This window comes from Cheilinus undulatus, linkage group 9 (genome assembly GCF_018320785.1).
Source record: "Cheilinus undulatus linkage group 9, ASM1832078v1, whole genome shotgun sequence".
In the NCBI taxonomy this organism is placed as follows: Eukaryota; Metazoa; Chordata; class Actinopteri; order Labriformes; family Labridae; genus Cheilinus; species Cheilinus undulatus.
Window position 1 is genome coordinate 37,509,318 of NC_054873.1, and position 20,698 is coordinate 37,530,015.

Consider the following 20,698-nt stretch of genomic DNA (forward strand, 5'->3'; position numbering starts at 1 on the left):
TGTGTGAATTGTTGTTGTGTACCTATGAGCTCAGCGAAGCCTCCAACAGGCAGCCGGCATGTTCCTGTCACAAACTGAAGCAGACGGATTCTTTTCTCATTGTCCATCTCCTTCACCACCTGCAGAAACACACAACTCTTTGATTTTCTGCTTATAGCCACATTTCTGCTAATGCACACAGCTACGGCAGAGCAGATGTGACCGTTCAGAGTGTGTCCATACCTGCCAGAACCAGTGGATCTGCTTGCTGTTCTTGGTGTAATGTCTATAGATGGTATTTTTCTGCCAGTCTGCCATATCGATCTCCTGCATCCCGCACAGCATCAGCTGAAACACACATTAGAAATGTTACAATTTAAGTCTAGGTAGCTGAGCTTTTTGTCCTTGCCATCCATTTTTTGTACCTCTGTTTGTGGGATAAGGGGTTTGTTAATGTTTTAGTACCGTCACTGCATCCACTACTGCTTGGACAGAGCAATTCACAGTGGTATTGTGTCTAAATAACAGGATGAATAATGCTCTGACCCTAGACTCTGGCAACCAAAGTAAGTCTTATAAATATGCAGAGTTTTTGTGAATGAAATGTCAGCCTTGTTGGCATTGAGATAAAAAAAGAGTTGGATGACAGAGAAGATGACAAGACTGGTTAGACACATCAAGTAACACAAGAGAAAAAAATGCACTTGCTATGGCAGCCATTAAAGACTCGTTAACAGAAACAAAATTACTAACAGACTTCAAGAGTCATGAAGCAAAAAACCTCCTGTGTTCATACATGTGGTCCTGTTCATCATTTTTCACGTCATCATCAATGGAAACTCAAACTGTATAATTTATATCATCTGTATAAGGAGTAATTTACAAACTAAACCACAAGTAGGACTGACTGAAGGTTCTCATCCTGCCAAAGAGTCCATTTTTCAGGCAAATCTCTGCTTGTTTCACAAGGTTTACTTGCAAATAAAACTCATCTTTTCAAAGCTGTATAACTAAAGAACATCCCTGGATGGAAATCATTTATTGAATATTTTTTCTTCAACAAATTTGGATGCAATTTATTTGACATTAAAGGAGATACTCTTGTTTGAAGGGAGCAGGAAGCCACATTTAGCTTTTTTATGCCATCTAGATTAAAATGTAAAGGATTTGAAGCGTTAAAAAAATGAAAAAGCTCTCTTCATTTTCATTCAAACAAAGAATTTGACTTCTAAAAGTTAGTAGTGAGGAGAAAACTGATGCTAAGACACATCGGATATAACGAATATATTGGGGTATTTTAACATGTAACATTAAGCGTTGCATTCTTGTCTAATTGTGTCTTTCTTCTGCTTTCATCCTGGCCCTTTCACCCATATTCACCTCCAGCTCCTTCTCGTCAAAGTAGCGGAGCCACTCCAGAGGAACCACCTCATTGAAGCCGTCGAGGAAGGCTTTGGTCTGCTCCTCCACCCCGCGGGTGAATCTCCAGTCTGTCAGCAGTCTGTGGGAAGGAAGAGAGATTGGTTTTTGTGGACTCCATCTCTGAAATCAACTTCCTTTTAAGTTTTTATCCCTTCACTCTTCTTCTCTGTCTGTTAAGATGTAGTTACTATCACTGCTCTGAACTTACCCAATGTACTCTTCCTTGTTCTCCTCAGTGACCAACTCATTCTCGCCATCATCTTTCAGCTGGTGGGTGGTGACCTTCCCCAGGATTTCCATGTCCTGTGCAAAATATAGCTCCACTCCACACTCCTCCAGGTTGTTCTCTCTGAAAACACAGAAAAACAATTTAAACCTAAGGAAGAACCATTGTGGTTCAAAAGTTATTCTTTCATCAACTGCAATAAATAAAGTTTAAGCAGAGTCTGAGGTATTTTATATATACTAATGCATCTCAAAAATTAGAGTATCATGAAAAAGTTCAATATTTTTTGTCACATATTTATGAAAGTGAAACCCATATATTATATAGACTTGTTACACATAAAGTGAAGTATTTCAAGCCTTTATTTCTTGAAATGTTGATGATTATGGCTTATAGATAAGAAAACCCAAAATTCAGTGTCTCAAAAAATTAGAATATTCCCTAAGATCAATTAAAAAAAGGATATTTTCAACAGAAATGTCAGGCATCTGAAAAGTATGTTCATTTCTATGCCTTCAATACTTGGTTGGGCCTCCTTTTGCATGAATTACTGCATCAATGCGGCATGGCATGGAGGCGATCAGCCTGTGGCACTGCTCAGGTGTAACTGAAGCCCAGGTTGCTTTGAAAGCAGCCTTCAGGTCATCTGCATTGTTGGGTCTGGTGTCTCTCATCTTCCTCTTGACAATACTCCATAGATTCTCTATGGGGTTCAGGTCAGGCCAGTTTGCTGGCCAATCAAGCACAGCAACACCATGGTCATTGAAGCAGCTTTTGGTACCTTTGGCACTGTGGGCAGGTGCCAAGTCCTGCTGGAAAATGAAATCAGCACTCTAAAAAGACCAACACCAGCAGATGTCATGGCAGCCCAAATCATCACTGACTGTGGAAACTTCACACTGGACTTCAAGCAACTTGGATTCAAGGTCCCAGAGTCCGGAGGAAGAGTGGAGAGGCACAGAATCCATGGCATCTGCCATGGCATCTGCTGGTGTTGGTCCATGTGTTTTCTGAAGTCCACAGTCAACGCAGCCATCTACCAGGACATTTTAGAGACCTTCATGCTTCCTTCTGCTGACAAGCTTTATGGAGATGCTGATTTCATTTTCCAGCAGGATTTGGCACCTGCCCACACTGCCAAAGGTACCAAAAGCTGCTTCAATGACCATGGTGTTGCTGTGCCTGATTGGCCAGCAAACTGGCCTGGCCTGAACCCCATGGAGAATCTATGGAGTATTGTCAAGAGGCAGATGAGAGACTCCAGACCCAACAATGCAGATGACCTGAAGGCTGCTATCAAAGCAACCTGGGCTTCAGTTACACCTGAGCAGTGCCACAGGCTGATCGCCTCCATGCCATGCCGCATTGATGCAGTAATTCATGCAAAAGGAGGCCCAACCAAGTACTGAAGGCATAGAAACGAACATACTTTTCAGATGCCTGACATTTCTGTTGAAAATATCCTTTTTTTAATTGATCTTAGGGAATATTCTAATTTTTGTAGACACTCAATTTTGGGTTTTCTTATCTGTAAGCCATAATCATCAACATTTCAAGAAATAAAGGCTTGAAATACTTCACTTTATGTGTAACAAGTCTATATAATATATGGGTTTCACTTTCATAAATAAGTGACAAAAAATATTGAACTTTTTCATGATACTCTAATTTTTTGAGATGCACTAGTACACACCGTTAAGTCTTGAAACTACTTATAAATGTCAAAGAAATGTAACACAAAGATGAGGTCTGTCTGTAAGCTCTCTGGACATTTTATAAAAGACCCTTCCAGGAACAGGCATTGGAAATTAGCATTAACTCTAAATGCTGTGGTGCAGGGCATTGGAAAATTGTTGTTTAATTCTCTTTTTACATTGCATCTGTCCTTGCCAAATAAACCAATAAATACAGTCACAGCAGAACCACAGTATGTATCACATGGTATTTGTTTTGGCTTTTCTTTATGCTGTTAATTAAAATGCAAAGTTTCCAAGAGCCTCTTGTACTGCTCTTCTATTTATCCAATGTATTTATCTTAAGTCTGTGAAATAAGAAAGATGGAAAATGTTCTGATTTTATGTTTATAATGACAAGAAGTTGGTCCTCTTTCCTTCTGTTTTCAACTTTCGATCACATGATTTTATAAATATGTAATAGGGCTTTAAAATAGAAATACTGAGTTATTAAAAACCCCTGACATGAAAAAAGGGGTCTTAAAAATCTTTCTTCTTTGATCCACGGATTAAAAGATAACCCCCTCCTTCGTTACTTACTTGACCCACATGATGGAGTTATAAAACTCAGGGTCTATGGACTCAAGGTCTTTCAGCGTGGGTTTTTTGTCCAGCATTCGCTTGTAGAAAGGTAGCGTGAAGCCTGTGTCGATGAACTTTCCATGGTACAGTGCCTGCAGGGAGGATTTGTTACATTAGAAACCACAATAAGAAACCTGGTCTCCTGGTCTTCACTGCTTAAATCCAGCAAGACATACATAAAAACACAGCGTCAGGTCGCTAAACCTGATGATATGGCAGGTTATGATATGGAGTCCCTGGATTTAACAAAGTAGAGCAGCAGGGGTGAGTTTTTTCCCCCTGCTGTAACGCTGGTGTATTATAGTGTTATTGTATGGCTTTTGGTGACATATGGTTCAAATTAGCTTTAAACAAACTGCACATACATTCTTCTCAGTGGCTCAGAGTTGGTACTGATGATTCACTGGGGATTGTTTCATGCCCATTCAGGTGTTGGAAATGCTTTAGCAGCCAGTCACCTTTACAGAGAGCATGAATGGGCCTTTTATTCCTGGAGCCATGGCAGCTCCACACCTGCTGTTTCGTACAGGAAGTAATAAGGACTAAACTGTAATGTAATAATATGTCACAATCGCTGGATATGAGAACATTTCACAACTACGCCTGCATAAAGGTGACCTAAACATCTCACTTTTGCATCAAGAAGAAATGCAGGATGTAGTGATAATAACGTTCAAAAAGTTAAACGTGAACGTGGCATGGGTGAGTGGTGAAAGGGGATGACAGTGATCTGAGCTGACTGGACATAATTTCCACATCAAGGAAAATGGGCCAGGCAATAAATGGTATAAAAGTAGAGGATGAGTTAAGAAGGCAGCAGGAGGTGACTGTGGAGACTTTAGCTGTGTTTCAACTCAGGGGATTCATCCTTTAAAGGGCATATGTGAAGACTGACTATGTCACAGCAGTGATCAAAGACTTCTTTGAATGCAGCTGAAGAATATTTACTCCAACATATTCAGAGATTCAATGCGCACCAATTGAAATTAGATGGCAAGATCTCAAGCAGAAGAATTACACAATTTTAAAAGCAAGGAACCCATTTCAACTTAAATGAGTACTACCGATACTATACTGTTAAAAAGAAAGGAGCCTTTGTCTTTAAAACAACAGATTTAGTTACATGACATTAGTTTTGTTAGCTAGTTCTGGAGCAGCTGTTAAGATTGTGAGGAAACAGAGCCAGTTCTACAAATGAAAGTGTTAGGACTGGGCCAAGTGATGCAAACAGGAAATCCACCAGAGAGTACACTCTCATCTCAGTATAGTGTTTCAAACAGGCTACCAATGCTGGATCCTTCTTAGGTTGCTAGCACTGAATTGAGACACAGCTCATGAGAAAATGTACTTGATTTTTTTTTTTTTACTTCAGTGAACATTCTCACAACGAGCTAAAAATCTCAATTACTAATAATTAGTATGCTGGCCATATGTTACTGAAAAGTAGCCACAATATAGACCTGAAAATACTATAATTTTGAAATAGTTGCTGAAAAGATGGCTATTCAGCTTGTAAGCAAATAGAAACTGTAAGAGCCTGTTTATTTCACCTGTCAAAAATGGCATTCTCATTTATATACAGTGCATTCAGAAAGTATTCAGGACCCCTTTCACTTTTTCAATTTTCTTATGCTGCAGCCTGGTGCTACTGTAAAAAAAACAAACATTTTTTAAATTCTCATTAATCTACACTTAATGCCCCTATCACAACAAAGTAAAAAAAACCATAATTCTTGCCTTTTTAACATATCTATTAAAAAGAAAAAAAAAGAAAGAAATATCACATTGACATAAGTTTTCAGACCCTTTCCAAAAACACTTAAAATTTAGCTCAGGTGCTTCCCGTTTCTCTGGATTGTTGCTGAGAGGTTTCTTCACTTTAACTGGAGTCCACCTGCAGTAAAATAAATTGACTGGACATGATTTGGAAAGGCACACACCTCTCTATCAAAGGCCTCACAAGTGACAATGCATATCAGAGCAGAAACTAAGCCTTGAGTTCAAAGGAACTGCCAACAGAGCTCAGAGACAAGTTTGCTGTAACAGATCTGGGGATGGATACAAAAAATGTATGCTGCACTTAAAGTTCCCAGGAGCACAGTGGCGCCCATAATTCTCTATGGAAGAAGTGCGACAGAACTCTTCCAAGAGCTGGTTGCCTAGCCAAACTGAGCAATCGGGGGACAACTATCAATGTAGCCCTCCACTGATCTGGGCTTTATGGCAGAGTCGCTAGACAGAAGCCTCTCCTCTGTGCAATCACACGAGAACCCATTTGGCTTGGTTTTTTACACTCCAAGTATACAGGGGGCTGAAGGAGGTCTGAATACTTTCTAAATGCTCTGTAGGTCACCAAGGAAAACTAATGAAATTGCAACCCTCAACAGAGGCTGTTTTTTGTTAAAAACAGGCCTGGTTATTCTGTAAAACAAGCATGACTTTGAATTTGCACTTCCTCCTGGCTCAATTTAAGCCCAGCCCCTGGTGTTGTGGCTCCATCAAAGCCACTCCTGTGTGATTGTGGGTCCAGAAATGGACCACAGTGCATAAAAAAAGCCCCATACATTATTTCAAGTCATGTAAACAAACACAATCATTACTATTTATCATGTCACGCTGCAATTTTCATCTACATTAGTGCATGCTAAATGATGTATAAGTGCAGACAGGGATATTTGATTTCTTTTTACACAAAACCACACAACACTTGGTCCAAGTGTTCACAGTCTTACAGCAGCAACAGTTGATGGAACTTTTTTGTTCATTTTTCTGAACTCATGAAGTATTGATTTCTGTTGGGACTGTCAACCCATTTAAAAAAGTGTATCTGGATAATATTACACATCCTATTTTAACTCCTCACTCTTGTCCAGCACAGAACTTCAATCCAAATATGGCCAATTTTACTCAGTAAATTCCAAAAGAGTGGCATCTATAATGCTAAACTCAAGGCTTCAGAACATCTGTCAACAACCTGACTGATGACTTGATAAGTAACAAATGTTACAGCCTGCTTATTTTCATTCATTTGAAGAAGCAGGGAAAGTTTAAGAATTGCCAAATATTAGGGATGTTGCCTGGATGCAGACTGCCTTTGAAAAGATCTGTAGTTAACATTTGGCTCAAAATGACACTTGGGAATTAAGCTGGATCTTTCAATCCTTTGGTAATTCTTATTTTCAAAAACCCAAGCAGTCTTCTACAGCACTTTGCAAACTCAATCCCATGTGTGAACTCAACACAAAGGCATCCACAGAGCTTCAAACCAGGTCATAATGTCTCTATGGTGTGTGTGTTCACACAGAGGTAGAGTGAGTTGTCTCAGACAGATGGAGCTGTTTAATGTTATAAAAACCACAGAGGGCTCAGAGCAGCGATGGGCCAAGAACAACACAGACACCCACTGACTGACTCAGTCACAGGCTGTTCTGTACTACTGTATCCTGACCGACCATGTGTATGTCTCACAGCCAGGAGAGAGACACACAAAGACACGCACATAAACATGCAAGAAGGAAGGAAGATTTACAGACAGAGTGAAGGGTGTCAGTGGAAAGAGAGGGTAAAGGTAGAGAGCAAAGAATGGTAAAGAAAGGAGAAAGAAAATGACACAAGCATCTTTATAAGGCAAGTCAACAAAGTGCATTTTAGGTCTAAATATAGGTGGCTGCAGGCGGTTGTGTGCTGGGTGCGGCAGTGAGGTCATGGTGTGGGTGAGGGGTGGGGTGGCAGACTGTAGGGGTGGAGGGTGTCCGTTTTGGGGCTCCCAGCTTTCTGGAGCTGGTCCCACAAAGAGACTTTACAGTACAAACTGTACATCATGTGTTAAGTGTGCCCACTGAGGGTTAAAAACTTCACCGACAACACGAACAACATCAACCACAGCACCCTTCCTTTGCTGCTCATCATAACTTTAGAAATGCCCAATAAGTGGCTACAAAACACATGCAAATGGGGCAAGTGACTAACAGCCTGGCTTTACAAAACACACATTTAAGTAACACCTCATAAATATGTCAGCAGACACATGTGAGCACAACTTCTCTGTCTCTGCTAATTCTTCAAGGAAAAGACGTTCTGGTTCCAGCTGTCATTTAACAACTACTCTAAACCTGCAAAAGAAAACTGTCTGTAGATTTACATCTCTGTCTTAAAGAGTGTGGCCAGTTCAGGACATAAAAGTGTTTCTTGAACACTGTCAAACATCTTCAGGGTCAATCCGGAGTATAAAGGTGTTATGGTTATGCCGTGTATATTCATAAACCAGTGCAGATTTAGCAAATCAATCGCATTAACATTTTTAAATCATAATGTATCTTGTTCATTTTGTAATGTAGCACTGCGTTTGGTAGCTTTATAATGCTACTATTGCATTCTCGTATCTTGACCATGCTATGATATCATATTGTATCTGGGTAATGTCATGATGCTGTTACTGCATCTTGGTCACTTTCTGATTAACCCCTTGTACATCTTATGCTGTAGCTTATATCATATTGTGTGTATAGTTATGGTCCAATTTAGACGACTGTATAGATTGCATCGGCTGCCAAGGCCACCCCTGGCCAAAGTGAAGCCCTAAGCAGACTCTGATATGAGGTCCCCCAACATTGCCCCCATTGCAACAATGCTTATGATTGGTCCCCTGACAAATAAACTGATTATTAAACAATGCTGTTTATGTACTTTGTTTTGTCAATTTTTTGTCAATGCTGTGTGGAGGTTTCATTGTTTATCTTGTGTTGGTTTTATGTGGGACTACAGACAGAAATTACTAAACAAACTAAAACAGATGCAACCATTTTTCCATATTCCAAGTATAAATGGCATAGATGAATGAATGAATGCATAACTTGATGAACATTTTGAGTAAAGGTAATGCTGTAAAATCAGAGACATCATGCATTTTATATTACAAAGTCTTATCCTGAGACATCAGCCAGCTTACATAAACTGCAAAGGATTGGTAACAGATCATTGCTTACTTTTTCCCCCCAAAGACTAGACTCAATTGACGTCAAGTGTGCTAACTTCACATGGCTAACCATGGAAACAACAAAGGTTTTGTGCACCTTTTTTTAGCTTTAACATTTGTTGTGTAAAGATGAAAGTAGTTAGGTAAAATTGAAAATGTCACTTAAACTGTCTGAATGGGAGTTCTGCTGCTGCTCTGTTTTATGACTGTACTGTCATTTAAATATTCCAGAGCAGCAGGCTGCAGCACATTATCCCCTGAGATTGCAACCATTGCCAGCTATCATCTTCCCAAGATCTGTACACCTCCAGGACCCTGAGTGCATGTGCGATCAGTAGATTATCATCCAATAAAAACAATTGTACGTGCATTCGCAGAAATTCAGTTAAATCACTAACAGAAGTTGTTTACACATTTGAGACATATGATTAATGTGACTTTAAGTGGAGGCTGATGGTAAACGGCTACTCTTACAAAAGGTGATATAGCTGGCAACCCTTTTTGTAATGTGTGACACTTTGACAACAGACGTTTCTGATTTTGGAAATTCAAACAAAGAGCTTAAAAAGCTGGGGCTTAAATTGTGTTTAAACAGTAAATTACTCAGGCCAAAAGTAACCTGTGATATCTAAAATGACACAAAAACACTGGAAATAGCTGATCTTGAGTTTTAAGATTTTGTAACAGGTGAATATAAAATAAAAAAAAAAAGCTGGAGTGCTTTTCATCACAGATTTGAAAGTGGAACTGATACTAAATGTGATTCAAACAGAGCTATTCCAAATTTAATCTCACCATGGCAATGAAGCGTCCAATGAAGCGGAAGTATGTGAGATGGTCTGGATTGATGGAGGAGGCGGGGTTGATCTGTAGACAGTAGTTGTTTTTGCCGGCATATTCGAACAGGCAGTACATGGGGTTCAGCACCTCATGGGACAACAGGAAGAACCACTCCCTGCAGGAAGACAACAAAAGACATTACTGCAGGAGACGGAGACGTTATACCAAGAGATGACATTAGGCATGTGAATAAATGAATAAATAAATAAATAAATAAGGGTGTAATTCTGAAAATTCATTTACACAATTAGTTCACAGAGACAGATGATGATTTATGAGATAAAAGAACACATTTTTGTGCAGGAAAAGAGATGATTATATTGATGATAAAAACATAATGATAAAAAACAACATAAAACAACAAAACAACAAAATTACAGAATATTTAAGTGAGAAAGGACTTGATCATGGACAGCAAAGACAGTTTAACAATAAAAAAAAAACTTCCAACAACTTTATCTTGTAAGAGAAAACAAAATAATTAATTAAAGAGATGCTCAGTAATGTTTAGAAGTTATAGGGTACAGATTAAGCTATTTTTACTTCAATCTAATTACCTCCTTATTAAATGGGCTACATAAGTGATTCTATGCTGCTTTAAGCTTCCTTTCACAGAGAAACACTACTTTTTAGGAGTTTCTCATCTTATTCAAAGTGAAAAATTTTTCTAATGCTTCATAAGATTGCGTTAGATCAAAAAAAGTTTGGTACAAGATGTATTGTGTTGCCTGGAGCACATAAAACACCTGTTTATAACGGCAGAATACGATTTTAGGATGTTGTTACATACCCTTTGCTGCCTGTACCACAAAATTTCCAGAGGTTTTTAATATTTCTTATCCTAACAAATCACTTATAACATCTGCAAAATTACTAAATGGTTTCTTACAATCAACCAAACGTTATGAACTTATCCTCCAGATAATTTTTTCTTATGCAGGATTCTCTAGGCTTTACACTGATTGTCTTGTTTGGGTAACCCTTTCCAAATAAGCATCGTATAAATTACTTTGGAGCAGACAAGAGTATACAGGCCAATATGTCCACACAAACCCAAATCTGACACATGAATTACATGAAGACAAAACATATAACATGAGGAAAAAATACAACAGGATGTATAAAAATAAGACAAAACAGACAGACTGTGGATGTTAGAGAGATTGAGGGCCACCAGCCGCACCACCACCATCTGCAGCACCAAAACCAAGCGCTCCCAAGGCCCCTTGCCCTCCCCTTTGAGGTTTATGGGAGGGGATGTATGGACTGACTGACGGACGGACGCAGACACCTCCCAACATCCCGTCCGTGGTTCTACCCTGTGGTAGAACAGCATGATGTCACCTACCATAGGGTAAAACCACTGACGTGACACCGGAGACAGAGACACAATGCAAAACAGAAAAAATGAAAACACCGCCAACAGAAAAATAACCACAAAAACAGAGGAGGACCCGGGGGACAGCAGAGACAGGGGTGGATGTGATGGATGGGTGAAATAAGGGGGTGAGGTAGGAGGACAGGATAAAAGTAGGAGGGGATTTCAGAGAGTAATGGATATGGGAACACTGCAGGATTACCAGTAGGACCTCTGGTGGTACCAAGTGAAATATTAATCCACATACACACCAGTTCAAACACAGATAAATTCAGCAACAATCAGCACAAAAAGGGAAAACACACCATCACCTTCACCAACATTAAAAACAAATATAAAAAAATACAAGTGGGTTAAAAGCAGTTTGAACAAAATGCAAAAACACATAAAACTGCAAGGAGAAAGGTTTTTTTTATTTGCTTCACTCACCTGGCAATCCCACCATAGTCCAGACCCTCCTCTCCTCTCATGATGATGTAGAGTCTACGGCGGAGGTCGTATGGCTTCACATTCATGATCTGATGACATTAAACAAATTATAAAGACTGTTGTTTAAAATCTACTTCATATTCACTGAGACTGGAGATTGATTACATTTATAATAAATACATTTGATATTCTGAATCAAGTTTAAACATTCATGCTACTGCCAGTACTGTTAGTGTGTGGTAAACCATGCTGGCTGTAGTGTTGTTGTTAAGTGAGATTATGCTGATTTGTTGACTCAGATGTGTGTTTTGTGCATCTCTGACCTGTTGGAATGAGTCTTCAAACAGCGTCTGCCTGGACACAGAGATCTTGACGTGGCTGGGCAAGGCATTGGACTGGACAGAGGTGAAAGAAAAATAAATTAATAAGCTGAATTACTGCCATTTACTGAGTATAAACAGGCACATTAAAAGAAAGAAAATGAATGGCTAAACAAATTTAAATTAAAAGAACAGTTTTGCAGCCTTGTGGACAGTCTGCTTGCTATCACAAATACTGTATATCACAGATCTACCTTTAACCTGAATTCATGAGAGAGAACCTGTTAAAGCGGTGCTTTTACTGCAGACATCAATTATTTATTCCTATCAATAATACATTTCCCATTAGTACCTTCACAAAAAAGAAAACTTCAACAACAGCATATTTCTCACTGTACCTGTGCTGGCATCTGACAAAGACAATGTCTCTGTTTAATTTTTCTAACTTTAGAAACTTTGCTTTGGATGTTTATGCCTTCACAGCCATAGAGTTAAAGTTAACAAAGTTTTTAAGAAAACTTAGCACAGTAAAGTTCACAAACTTTACCATGACAAAAAACACATACAGACTGGGGCCTCAATTAGTGACCAAATTTGGGAAAATTTCTTAAATTCATTAGACACAATGATGGCAAATAATAAAAGGTTCAACATACAACGTCAACAAATATTCCCTTATACATTAATATTTAAAAGTGATGTTTCTTTCATTCAGTGTCATTTTTGTCCATAGTGTTATAATCTCTTCTGCTGTTATTTTTAGAAATGTTCAACTTTAGGAGATAGGTAGCTATTTTTTAGTGGTACAACAACTTTCTGATGTATAAGTGACTTTTAAATCATTGCTTGATTGTGAATGGAAAGAGTGGTGTAGTATGTTATTTTTCTAAAAAAGATTTTCATTGAATAAACAAAAACAATTTTTTATTCATGAATAAATTTGAATTTTGCCTGAGTTAAAGATAAAGTACGAGGGCAGAACCTTATTGAAAAGTAATTTCTTCAAACCTTGATAAAGTAGCTCAACATGAGATATGTGGAAAGTTAAATTGTTTCTAGTGAGAGATTACATACAACCCATAATATACATTTTTACTTTTATAATAAAATTATGTTATACTCTGATGCCCTTGCAAAAACTGTGGATGGTACATGAATTTACTGAGGAATCTATTTAAGTTTATTTTAACTTGTTGTCTTGTTTCCAATTGTGTTCCTTCTTGTGTATTTTCTGTTTATTGTCAAGGTTCTTGTGTCATGTTTAAAAGAACACACATAACACACACAGATATGCAGTGATCAGTTACATTTAAAAAGTCATATTAAAATCTCACCACTTACAATCTTCACCACTTACTATGGAGCTGCCCAAAACTTTCATCCCACCGGTGAGAATTCATAAGTTTTTAAATATCAATTCCATCACATGTTCCGACAATATATTTTGGTGCAATAGCACAAAATATTCAATCGACAGCAGACAAATATCTAATGAGAATATCACTGACCAGGAACCAGTTACAACTGGGTGCTGCAACACTTGAAGACTGGTTAAAAACAGTCCATGAAAATTTACACTAACATTTTCTATAGAGCTACAGTCAGAGAAATTTTAGGGACTATGGTTGAAATGGGTTTGATAACGTTTCCTCACTAAGATCAGTTTTGCTTTGATTGAAATTGATAGATTGCTGATTATACTAGACTACCAAAATGATCTAAATTTAATAAATGAATAAATGTCACATCTTCTGTTCAGATGTTTTTAGTTTGTTTTAAAGAAAATGAAAGGGAGGACAACAGCAGGAGGAAAATCTTTGAGACATGTCTTAATGCACCTATGAGTAATGTTTGTATCATACTGAATCTATTGTATATCTGAGATGATGTGATTTTTCCATTTATTCTTTGGATACTAAACTAAGCATAAGCTCCCTGATAAAAACAGAGTTTAAACAAAAATAATAACAACAATAATAAAACAAAATCTCCAAGTTCCACTGACCCTCCCAGCACCTCCTGTTGAGCCCCCTAGGGGGTCAGGACCCCTACTTTAAAAAACACTGATCTATAGGGGACAGACATAACAATTTGAGAACAGAGAAAAGACATAACTATTGCAAAGCTAGCAACCTTTAGAAACAGGTTAAGGATATGGGTTTTTTGCCTCGTGTTACTAGTTTGAGTTTGTTGCTGTTTATTTGCGTTCAGTGATTGACAGATAGACTTAAATGCTATACTGACGATTTGTGTTAACCAGCGCAAATATGCTTCTGTTTGCATATTTAAAATCAAGGTACCTTGAATTCTTGTCAAGGATAAGGTTGAAAAATAAAGTTCAGGCTTGAATCTTACATTAAAATAAGTCTTGAAAAGATGGACTACATGAGTTTTAGGCTCTTATTCAGCGAAAGTACACATTAAGTTGAGATCTAAAAGAATGGTGTAAAGAAAGAGTTTAGTTATTGCTTTAAACTCCAGTTCACACTTACATGGCACAGGAAACGGAACTGGTGGTATTTCCACCTGAAGCTGCGGTCATAAGCACCAGGTGAACCACCCTGCCGAGACCTGCACACAGAAAAAGGAGACAGAAGGTGAACACTTATACTGTTAGAGCAATATCTACCAGAGGTCCTGAATGAAAAAACAGAGCAAAAAAGCAAAGTGACGGGATCGGTGTCTCCTCTGAAATGCTCTGATGTACTCAAAGTGAGTCTTAATATTGCTCGACTATTCAATTCAACAACGACTCCTTCAACAACGACTCCATGTGTCTGAGTCTCAAAGCCTGAGGTGAGTCTGAGCCTGCAGCTGTGTTAGTTTTAGATCTACTCATACACACACACACACACACACACACCCACACACACACACACAGAGGATATGTGCTTTGTCAGCACTGCAGAGGCTGAGAAACAGAGAGAAAGAAAGACAGATAATGGGAGGAAGGAAGGAGAGAGTAAAGAAGAAGAAGCTCTGTAATGTGTCGGATTTGAGCTTGCCGAGCTGCCAGGGAATATCTCGGTTTGGGTTGGGAAATTTAGACCACAGCAGCAGAGAGCGGACACATACACTCCTGCAGGATTTAGAGTACAAACAATAAAGAGTCTTCCCGATGGCCTCCATGAACACTGGTCTAAAGATGTCCAAACATTAGCATGAAGAGCAGACTGAACATCCACACAAACAAACTTTCATGCAGCACACAAACACAGAAAGACACAAAAAGCAGCGGTCAAAAAGCCTGTGCAGTCTCCAGAAGATTTGCTGTTGCACATCTGCACATTCTCCTGACTTTGTGGTTAAGATCTGGGACTGCCTCAAGGAAAGTCAAACATCTACAAACTGGTGGAAGAGGTGCATTAGTGTGTGTGTGTGTTGGCATGAACATATTGCAAAAATTACTGTATTCTGAGTCTCAGACAAGTGCTGCAACTTTACTTTGTTTCAGTGATAGTCTGTTAACTGTTAAGCTAGTTACAGTTATAATGTTTTTCTCAAACTATCAGTTTTAGCATTTTAACAGAAAATAATGTAATTATTTCTTCTTTTTTGAAAATTACGTCAGTATCTTTGAGTTGTGGATAAAAAAAAAAAAAAAACAGTGGTAAGGGAAGCACCATCTCAGTCTGGGAGGACTTGGGTTTGGAACCAGAAGGTCATTGTTTCAAGTCCAGGTGGGGTCAAGTCTTAAAATGAGTCTGGTAGCTGGAGAGGTGCAAGTTCACTTCTGGAGTACAGTTCAAGCACTCTAAAGCAAGGCGCCAAACCCCAAAGTGCTCTTTTGCGTGCAGCAGCCTCTCACTCTAACACCTCTCTGTTAGTGTATTTCCACAGGATGTTGTTTGTGCATGTATTTCAGCCTAATACTTCAACTATTTGAAAGTTTATTCAACCAAACAATAATACTTAATAAATATAACAAATGATAATCAAGGATATGATCAATAATGAAAATAAGTGGTGGTGTCAGGCCTATTTGTGAAGCTAAAGCTGATTATTTATGTCCCAAAGACATACTTCAAAATAGGCAGAGATGAAAAGCAGTATTTTAAAAATGTGCTGAGTAAAGATGCAGAAAAAAGGATGATGCAATAGAAATTAAGGGTTTGAAAAACTCAATGATCTTGATAAAAGGAGAAACTGAACTTTTTGCAAAGCAGAAATGTCAGAACCTGCAATTATTTAAAAAACATGTCAGTTCTCTTTTTATTAATTTATCCAGAGACAATCTCCTCTAAATTTCTTTGTCTTAGCTTTTCATACACTTTTTTCATAAATTTAAGAAGTAAGTTTGGGAGGAAGGGCTAAGAGAATATTTACCCTGACTCAAACCCAGGTCGGGGGTCTTTAAAGGTGGTGGTGCGCGAGTTGTGGTCCACAAAATATCGGACTCCCTCTGCGGTGTACTTCATCTCCCAGCCTGGGGGCAGGGGGTGCTCCTTGATCATCCTGCAACAGGGAGAGGGCAGTGAGCACGGTCCCAGCCGGAGGAGCCCCATCCTGGGGATGAAACTAACAACTCCACTGCAAACCTGTGATTCCAAAGCCCAGGTCTCTAAACCAAAACTCAGAGATTTCCAGAGATCCACCATCTAGAGAAATGTAATCTTCTGGAGGGAAAAGTCAAGAGGGCCTAAAGAAAAATCATCTTTTATTATAAAAAGTAGTGACACAGGAATATGTCCAAAAATTACTCATTCCACCCCAGCAGTTTGTATTTCTCATGTTTTTCATAAAACATGAATCATGGAGCATTAGTTTAACTAAAAGGTGCCAGAGATCTTGGCAAATCCAGAAGGTTATTTAGTGCTTACTGCCATCAGAGGAGCAGAAGTTCATCAGTCAGACCTTAAACATGTCTGACAGTTCAAATCTTTGATTTGTGAAGTTAATAGTTCAGAGGTTCAATCAGGATGAATGAGGTGAGAGAAAAAATAATTTAAAGAGCTGACCAAGTGTTTAAATGTCAAAGAAAAAGGAAGTGATTCCAGGAAAATGATCAAATCAAGGGTAGGTAGGATGTTTTTTCAATTCCTTGGTTTGTTATTAAGAGTCAAGATGCAGAAGAAAACTGTCCCTGAATATATTGTTTATAAATTTTTCTGCACTGGCCCTGAACATTTTCCATTTGTTTCTTCATTAGGCTCACACCATTTGATTTCCATTATATTCCAAGACAACCCTGATCAGTGGGAAACTCACGCATCATTCTGAAACTACCTCTCTCATTACACTCTCCATTGATTAAATCTTCTTAGCTATGAGCAAATATCCAAAGCGCCATGCAAACAAACAAACTCACCCTTACATACAAATGCACACACGAGTGTTAGTACTTTCTCTCGTTCATAGTCTCACCCTTGGGTCCGAGGATCATCCCACTGTGTCGTTCGCGTGTTGTGGTTGACAAAGTACACTCGGCCATTGTCCTGACGCTTCTCTGTGGAGACAAAAACAGCAGGACATGCCAGAAAAGACTTTTGAAACGTGCAGTTTTTGAAGAGTATTGAGGCTGACATAATAAACAGTGAAGCTTAAATAACATAATCTTTAACTAATGCAGATAATAATGAGTAATATGGTGGATTTCACTATGATAAAGCTATAATAAAAAAATGTGGCTTCAGGGTGTGGATAGAGCACTCAGATGGCTTTGTAATGATAGCTTGCTTTTTAACAAAAAAAATCTGTAGAAATACATTTAAAACTGATTACTCAACCAATTTAGTGTTTTCCTGCGTCTGCTAAGTTATGACGCTTTCCACATGCTAGGTAAACAGTGCTAAAAGTATCAGAGCAGAGGCTTGCTACGGTGGAAGCATTTCTCCTGCACATTAAAAAGGTACAACATCTATCAAAAATCTGCATATTAAAGAAGCTCTGATAAATCATTTGCAATCAGAGAGACCAACCAAGTGTCTCTCTGTTGGCATGAGGACAAAAAATATTTCACCATCATGATAGAAAACCAGAGAGGGAGTGTGATATTTCACTCTGGCCTGATCTAAATACCTCACCAGGGTAAACCTTAGTTTGCTTGAGTGCAGCAGAGGTGCTCAAACGTCCAAGTGACTGCTATGAGTAAAGTATTTAACACAGGGCTATGATTTTGGATTTTAATGGAATAAAAAGTTAAATAGCTCAAACTTAAGAACCTCAAACACTGATAACAATTTATGGATGTGTGTAAAATATACCTAGTGTGTAGTGTGTGAGTGTGTATGGCGGGCCACTGGTCTCATGAGAGAAGAGCTGGTGCCCCATCCTCCTCCTCCTCCTCCTCCTCACTTCGTCGCTCAGACATCTTTTTCTCATTAACAGGAGTGTGTGGAGGGCCCAGAAACAGTAGTGCTCACATTGCAACTCTTTCTAGCATTCTCCTTGACTCACTCCACCCCCCACTTTACTATCTGGTTTGATCCCACACCTCCTCCTTAGCTGGTTTCTTTAATTTGCCACTTTCTCTTTTTCTTCTCCTGCAACTTTCCCAGCTTTCTCCTTTTTTGAACCAGAGCCTCAAAAAAGAGAGGGAAGAGACCGCAGATGAAAAAGAGCGCCAGAGAAGTGAATCCGAGCCAGTGATATAATTGAGGTTTTTTGGTACCGCAGCATGTTGAAAAGGCATCATGGGCAGAGGGAGCAGGGGTTTTGGAGAGAACATGGCCGTGTGATGAAGTCTGTGAAAATGTTGCAGGGACAAGATCTGCCAGCAGCGCTCCTTTATGAATGAATGAATAAATGTGTGTGACATGATCCCCCGTAGATCCAATTACATTACCCAATTGGAGAAAAGTTGGATTATAAAGAGTCCCATCAATAATAATGTGGCCTCTGTAATTTGTGGACTTTAGAGTAAAGGCAATCCATACAGTGATGAATTAAGCTGACTAACAGAAATGAACTCTGGAGACATTTAACCAGGATTTTAAAGTGGAGACAAAAATAAATTAATTAAAATCTGAACTGCTCACACAGGAACTCATCAACAATGCACAGAGGGTTCTGGAGGATGGCAATCACTGCCACACAACCTCAGCAGTGCTTGCAGCAATTTTAAGTGCATTTTTAAGGCAAACCCCAGGTTTCAACCCTTACCAGCTCTGCTGCCTCACTGCAAGGGTTTCAGGTACTAACCTAAGAGTCCATTACTGATCAGATCTTCAGTTGGCAACTGATTTAAATTTAGTCTTAGTATTTGGACTAAACTGCCTTTTAGTTTTAGTCACAGTTCAGCCATTTCTACCCTTTATAGTTTCAGTTTAGTTTTAGTCGTTGAAAGCTCAAAAAAACATTTTAGTCCATAAAAAGTAATTACATCTTAGTTAAAACTTACTGAATCTGGTGCAAATCATACTTGTGTTTTCAGTGCACCCTGCAAAACCTGGGCTGCAGCTGAAAGGCAGAAACGCTACAGATTCACCCTAACAGCTTGTGTCCTCTCATATCATGGATTCTGAATAGCCAATGAAAACTATATTACATTTTTTTGGCTCATTAAGTCTCTTTGATGACAACTAACCTTATTTTTTATGGGTTTTCATTATCAAAGATCTATTTTTTAGTCGTTTCTCTCATGAAAAATGGCAGACAACTAAGATTTTTTAGTCAAATATTTAGTCCACAGAATTAACACTGATCCACTTCAACACCTCCAGCAGCTACAGACCACTTTCAGCGCGAACAAAATCTACCTGGTTGACAGAAGCCAAACCTCAAGTACATTTAATAACTATCCAGCACCTCTCACTGAGAGTATCTCTGCTTGGAGTGTATGTTCAAGGAGCGTGTTAGGCAAACTTACCCCATCCAGGAGGCAACGGGCCCAGAGGATCATTTTCCACCGGTGCACCAGACGGCTGAGGAAGAAAAAGAGAAAGACAAATCCGGTTAGGACACCTTTCTGTCGCTGTCTCTTCTCTGCATAGTTTTCTCTCTGTGTTTGTCCTCCATCAACAGCACAGTGTGAAATTCTTCTGTTCGTCCACTTTGTTTCTCACTGTGAAATGAAGAAGAGGAGGAGGACAAGGTGCAGAAAAAAAATCCTCAAAACCACAGAAAGGAGCTATGAAAAATGAAAAATCTAAAAAAAGTCATTCATTGAAGCATCAGGTCTTTGCTTGACCTTTGTCACTCATGGAAGCAGGATGATGCCTGTGGGTAAGGCAGGCTGCATGAAGTGTGTGTGTATGTGTGGAGGGCAGAAAGGGGGTGGGGGGGTGGCTCCTCTCTGCTGCAGTGGTGAGGGGCGACTGAGGGAGCAGGCTGGCCGGTGGTTGATGCCTTCCAAAAACTACACGCTCAGTAGGAGGATAAAACAACAACGCTGTTCCAATGAGCTCACTGGCTGGACGCTAGCCCCACCCCCCCAGCTTCCCGCTCACCTCCTCAGAAAAAGCCCACCTCCACCCTGGCACCCCTCTCTACCCCACCCTGAGGTCCTCCTCCTCTTTTCTCTCACTCTCTTCTAGCTCTGCTGTGAAAGTAGGCAGGGAAGTGCGATGTCTGAGGAAACTGAGGGAACATTCATGCCTGTTCCAGACTGGACACCCCCGTCCCACCCACCCCGCCTCCTTGCCGGCCGCCCCAACCCACCCCAGGCCTTACAAAAGGCACCTTTATCCACCCTGGGCCTGGAAACCACTGTGGGGTTTACTCAGCCTGCACTCATATACACACATGCTGAAAAAAGAGCTTGTGTGTGCCGCTGTGTGGAAAGTTTGTCTGTGGCAAACAGTCCGTGTGTATGAAACCCACACTCTCACACACATGAATATATTAACGTGAGTGGAAAAGTAGCTGAAAAGACGC

The 20,698-nt window shown here is 39.4% G+C and overlaps 1 protein-coding gene across 4 annotated transcripts in view; it reads right to left on the minus strand.

The window, feature by feature from the left end:
* Window positions 1–20,698, minus strand: part of wwp2 (WW domain containing E3 ubiquitin protein ligase 2) — an 81,828-nt gene that overhangs the window by 4,109 nt on the left and 57,021 nt on the right. For 3 of the 4 annotated variants that reach the window (XM_041795703.1, XM_041795701.1, XM_041795702.1), the window contains 12 exons: window positions 19,692–19,746; window positions 17,249–17,330; window positions 16,211–16,339; window positions 14,377–14,455; window positions 11,888–11,959; window positions 11,565–11,653; window positions 9,713–9,872; window positions 3,901–4,034; window positions 1,610–1,750; window positions 1,360–1,480; window positions 223–327; window positions 23–119 (listed from right to left, as the gene is read on the minus strand). In XM_041795703.1, coding sequence (XP_041651637.1) covers window positions 23–119; window positions 223–327; window positions 1,360–1,480; window positions 1,610–1,750; window positions 3,901–4,034; window positions 9,713–9,872; window positions 11,565–11,653; window positions 11,888–11,959; window positions 14,377–14,455; window positions 16,211–16,339; window positions 17,249–17,330; window positions 19,692–19,746 — 1,264 coding nt within the window. The remainder of the gene's footprint in view (window positions 1–22; window positions 120–222; window positions 328–1,359; window positions 1,481–1,609; window positions 1,751–3,900; window positions 4,035–9,712; window positions 9,873–11,564; window positions 11,654–11,887; window positions 11,960–14,376; window positions 14,456–16,210; window positions 16,340–17,248; window positions 17,331–19,691; window positions 19,747–20,698) is intronic. The other variant, XM_041795704.1, reaches the window with a different exon arrangement.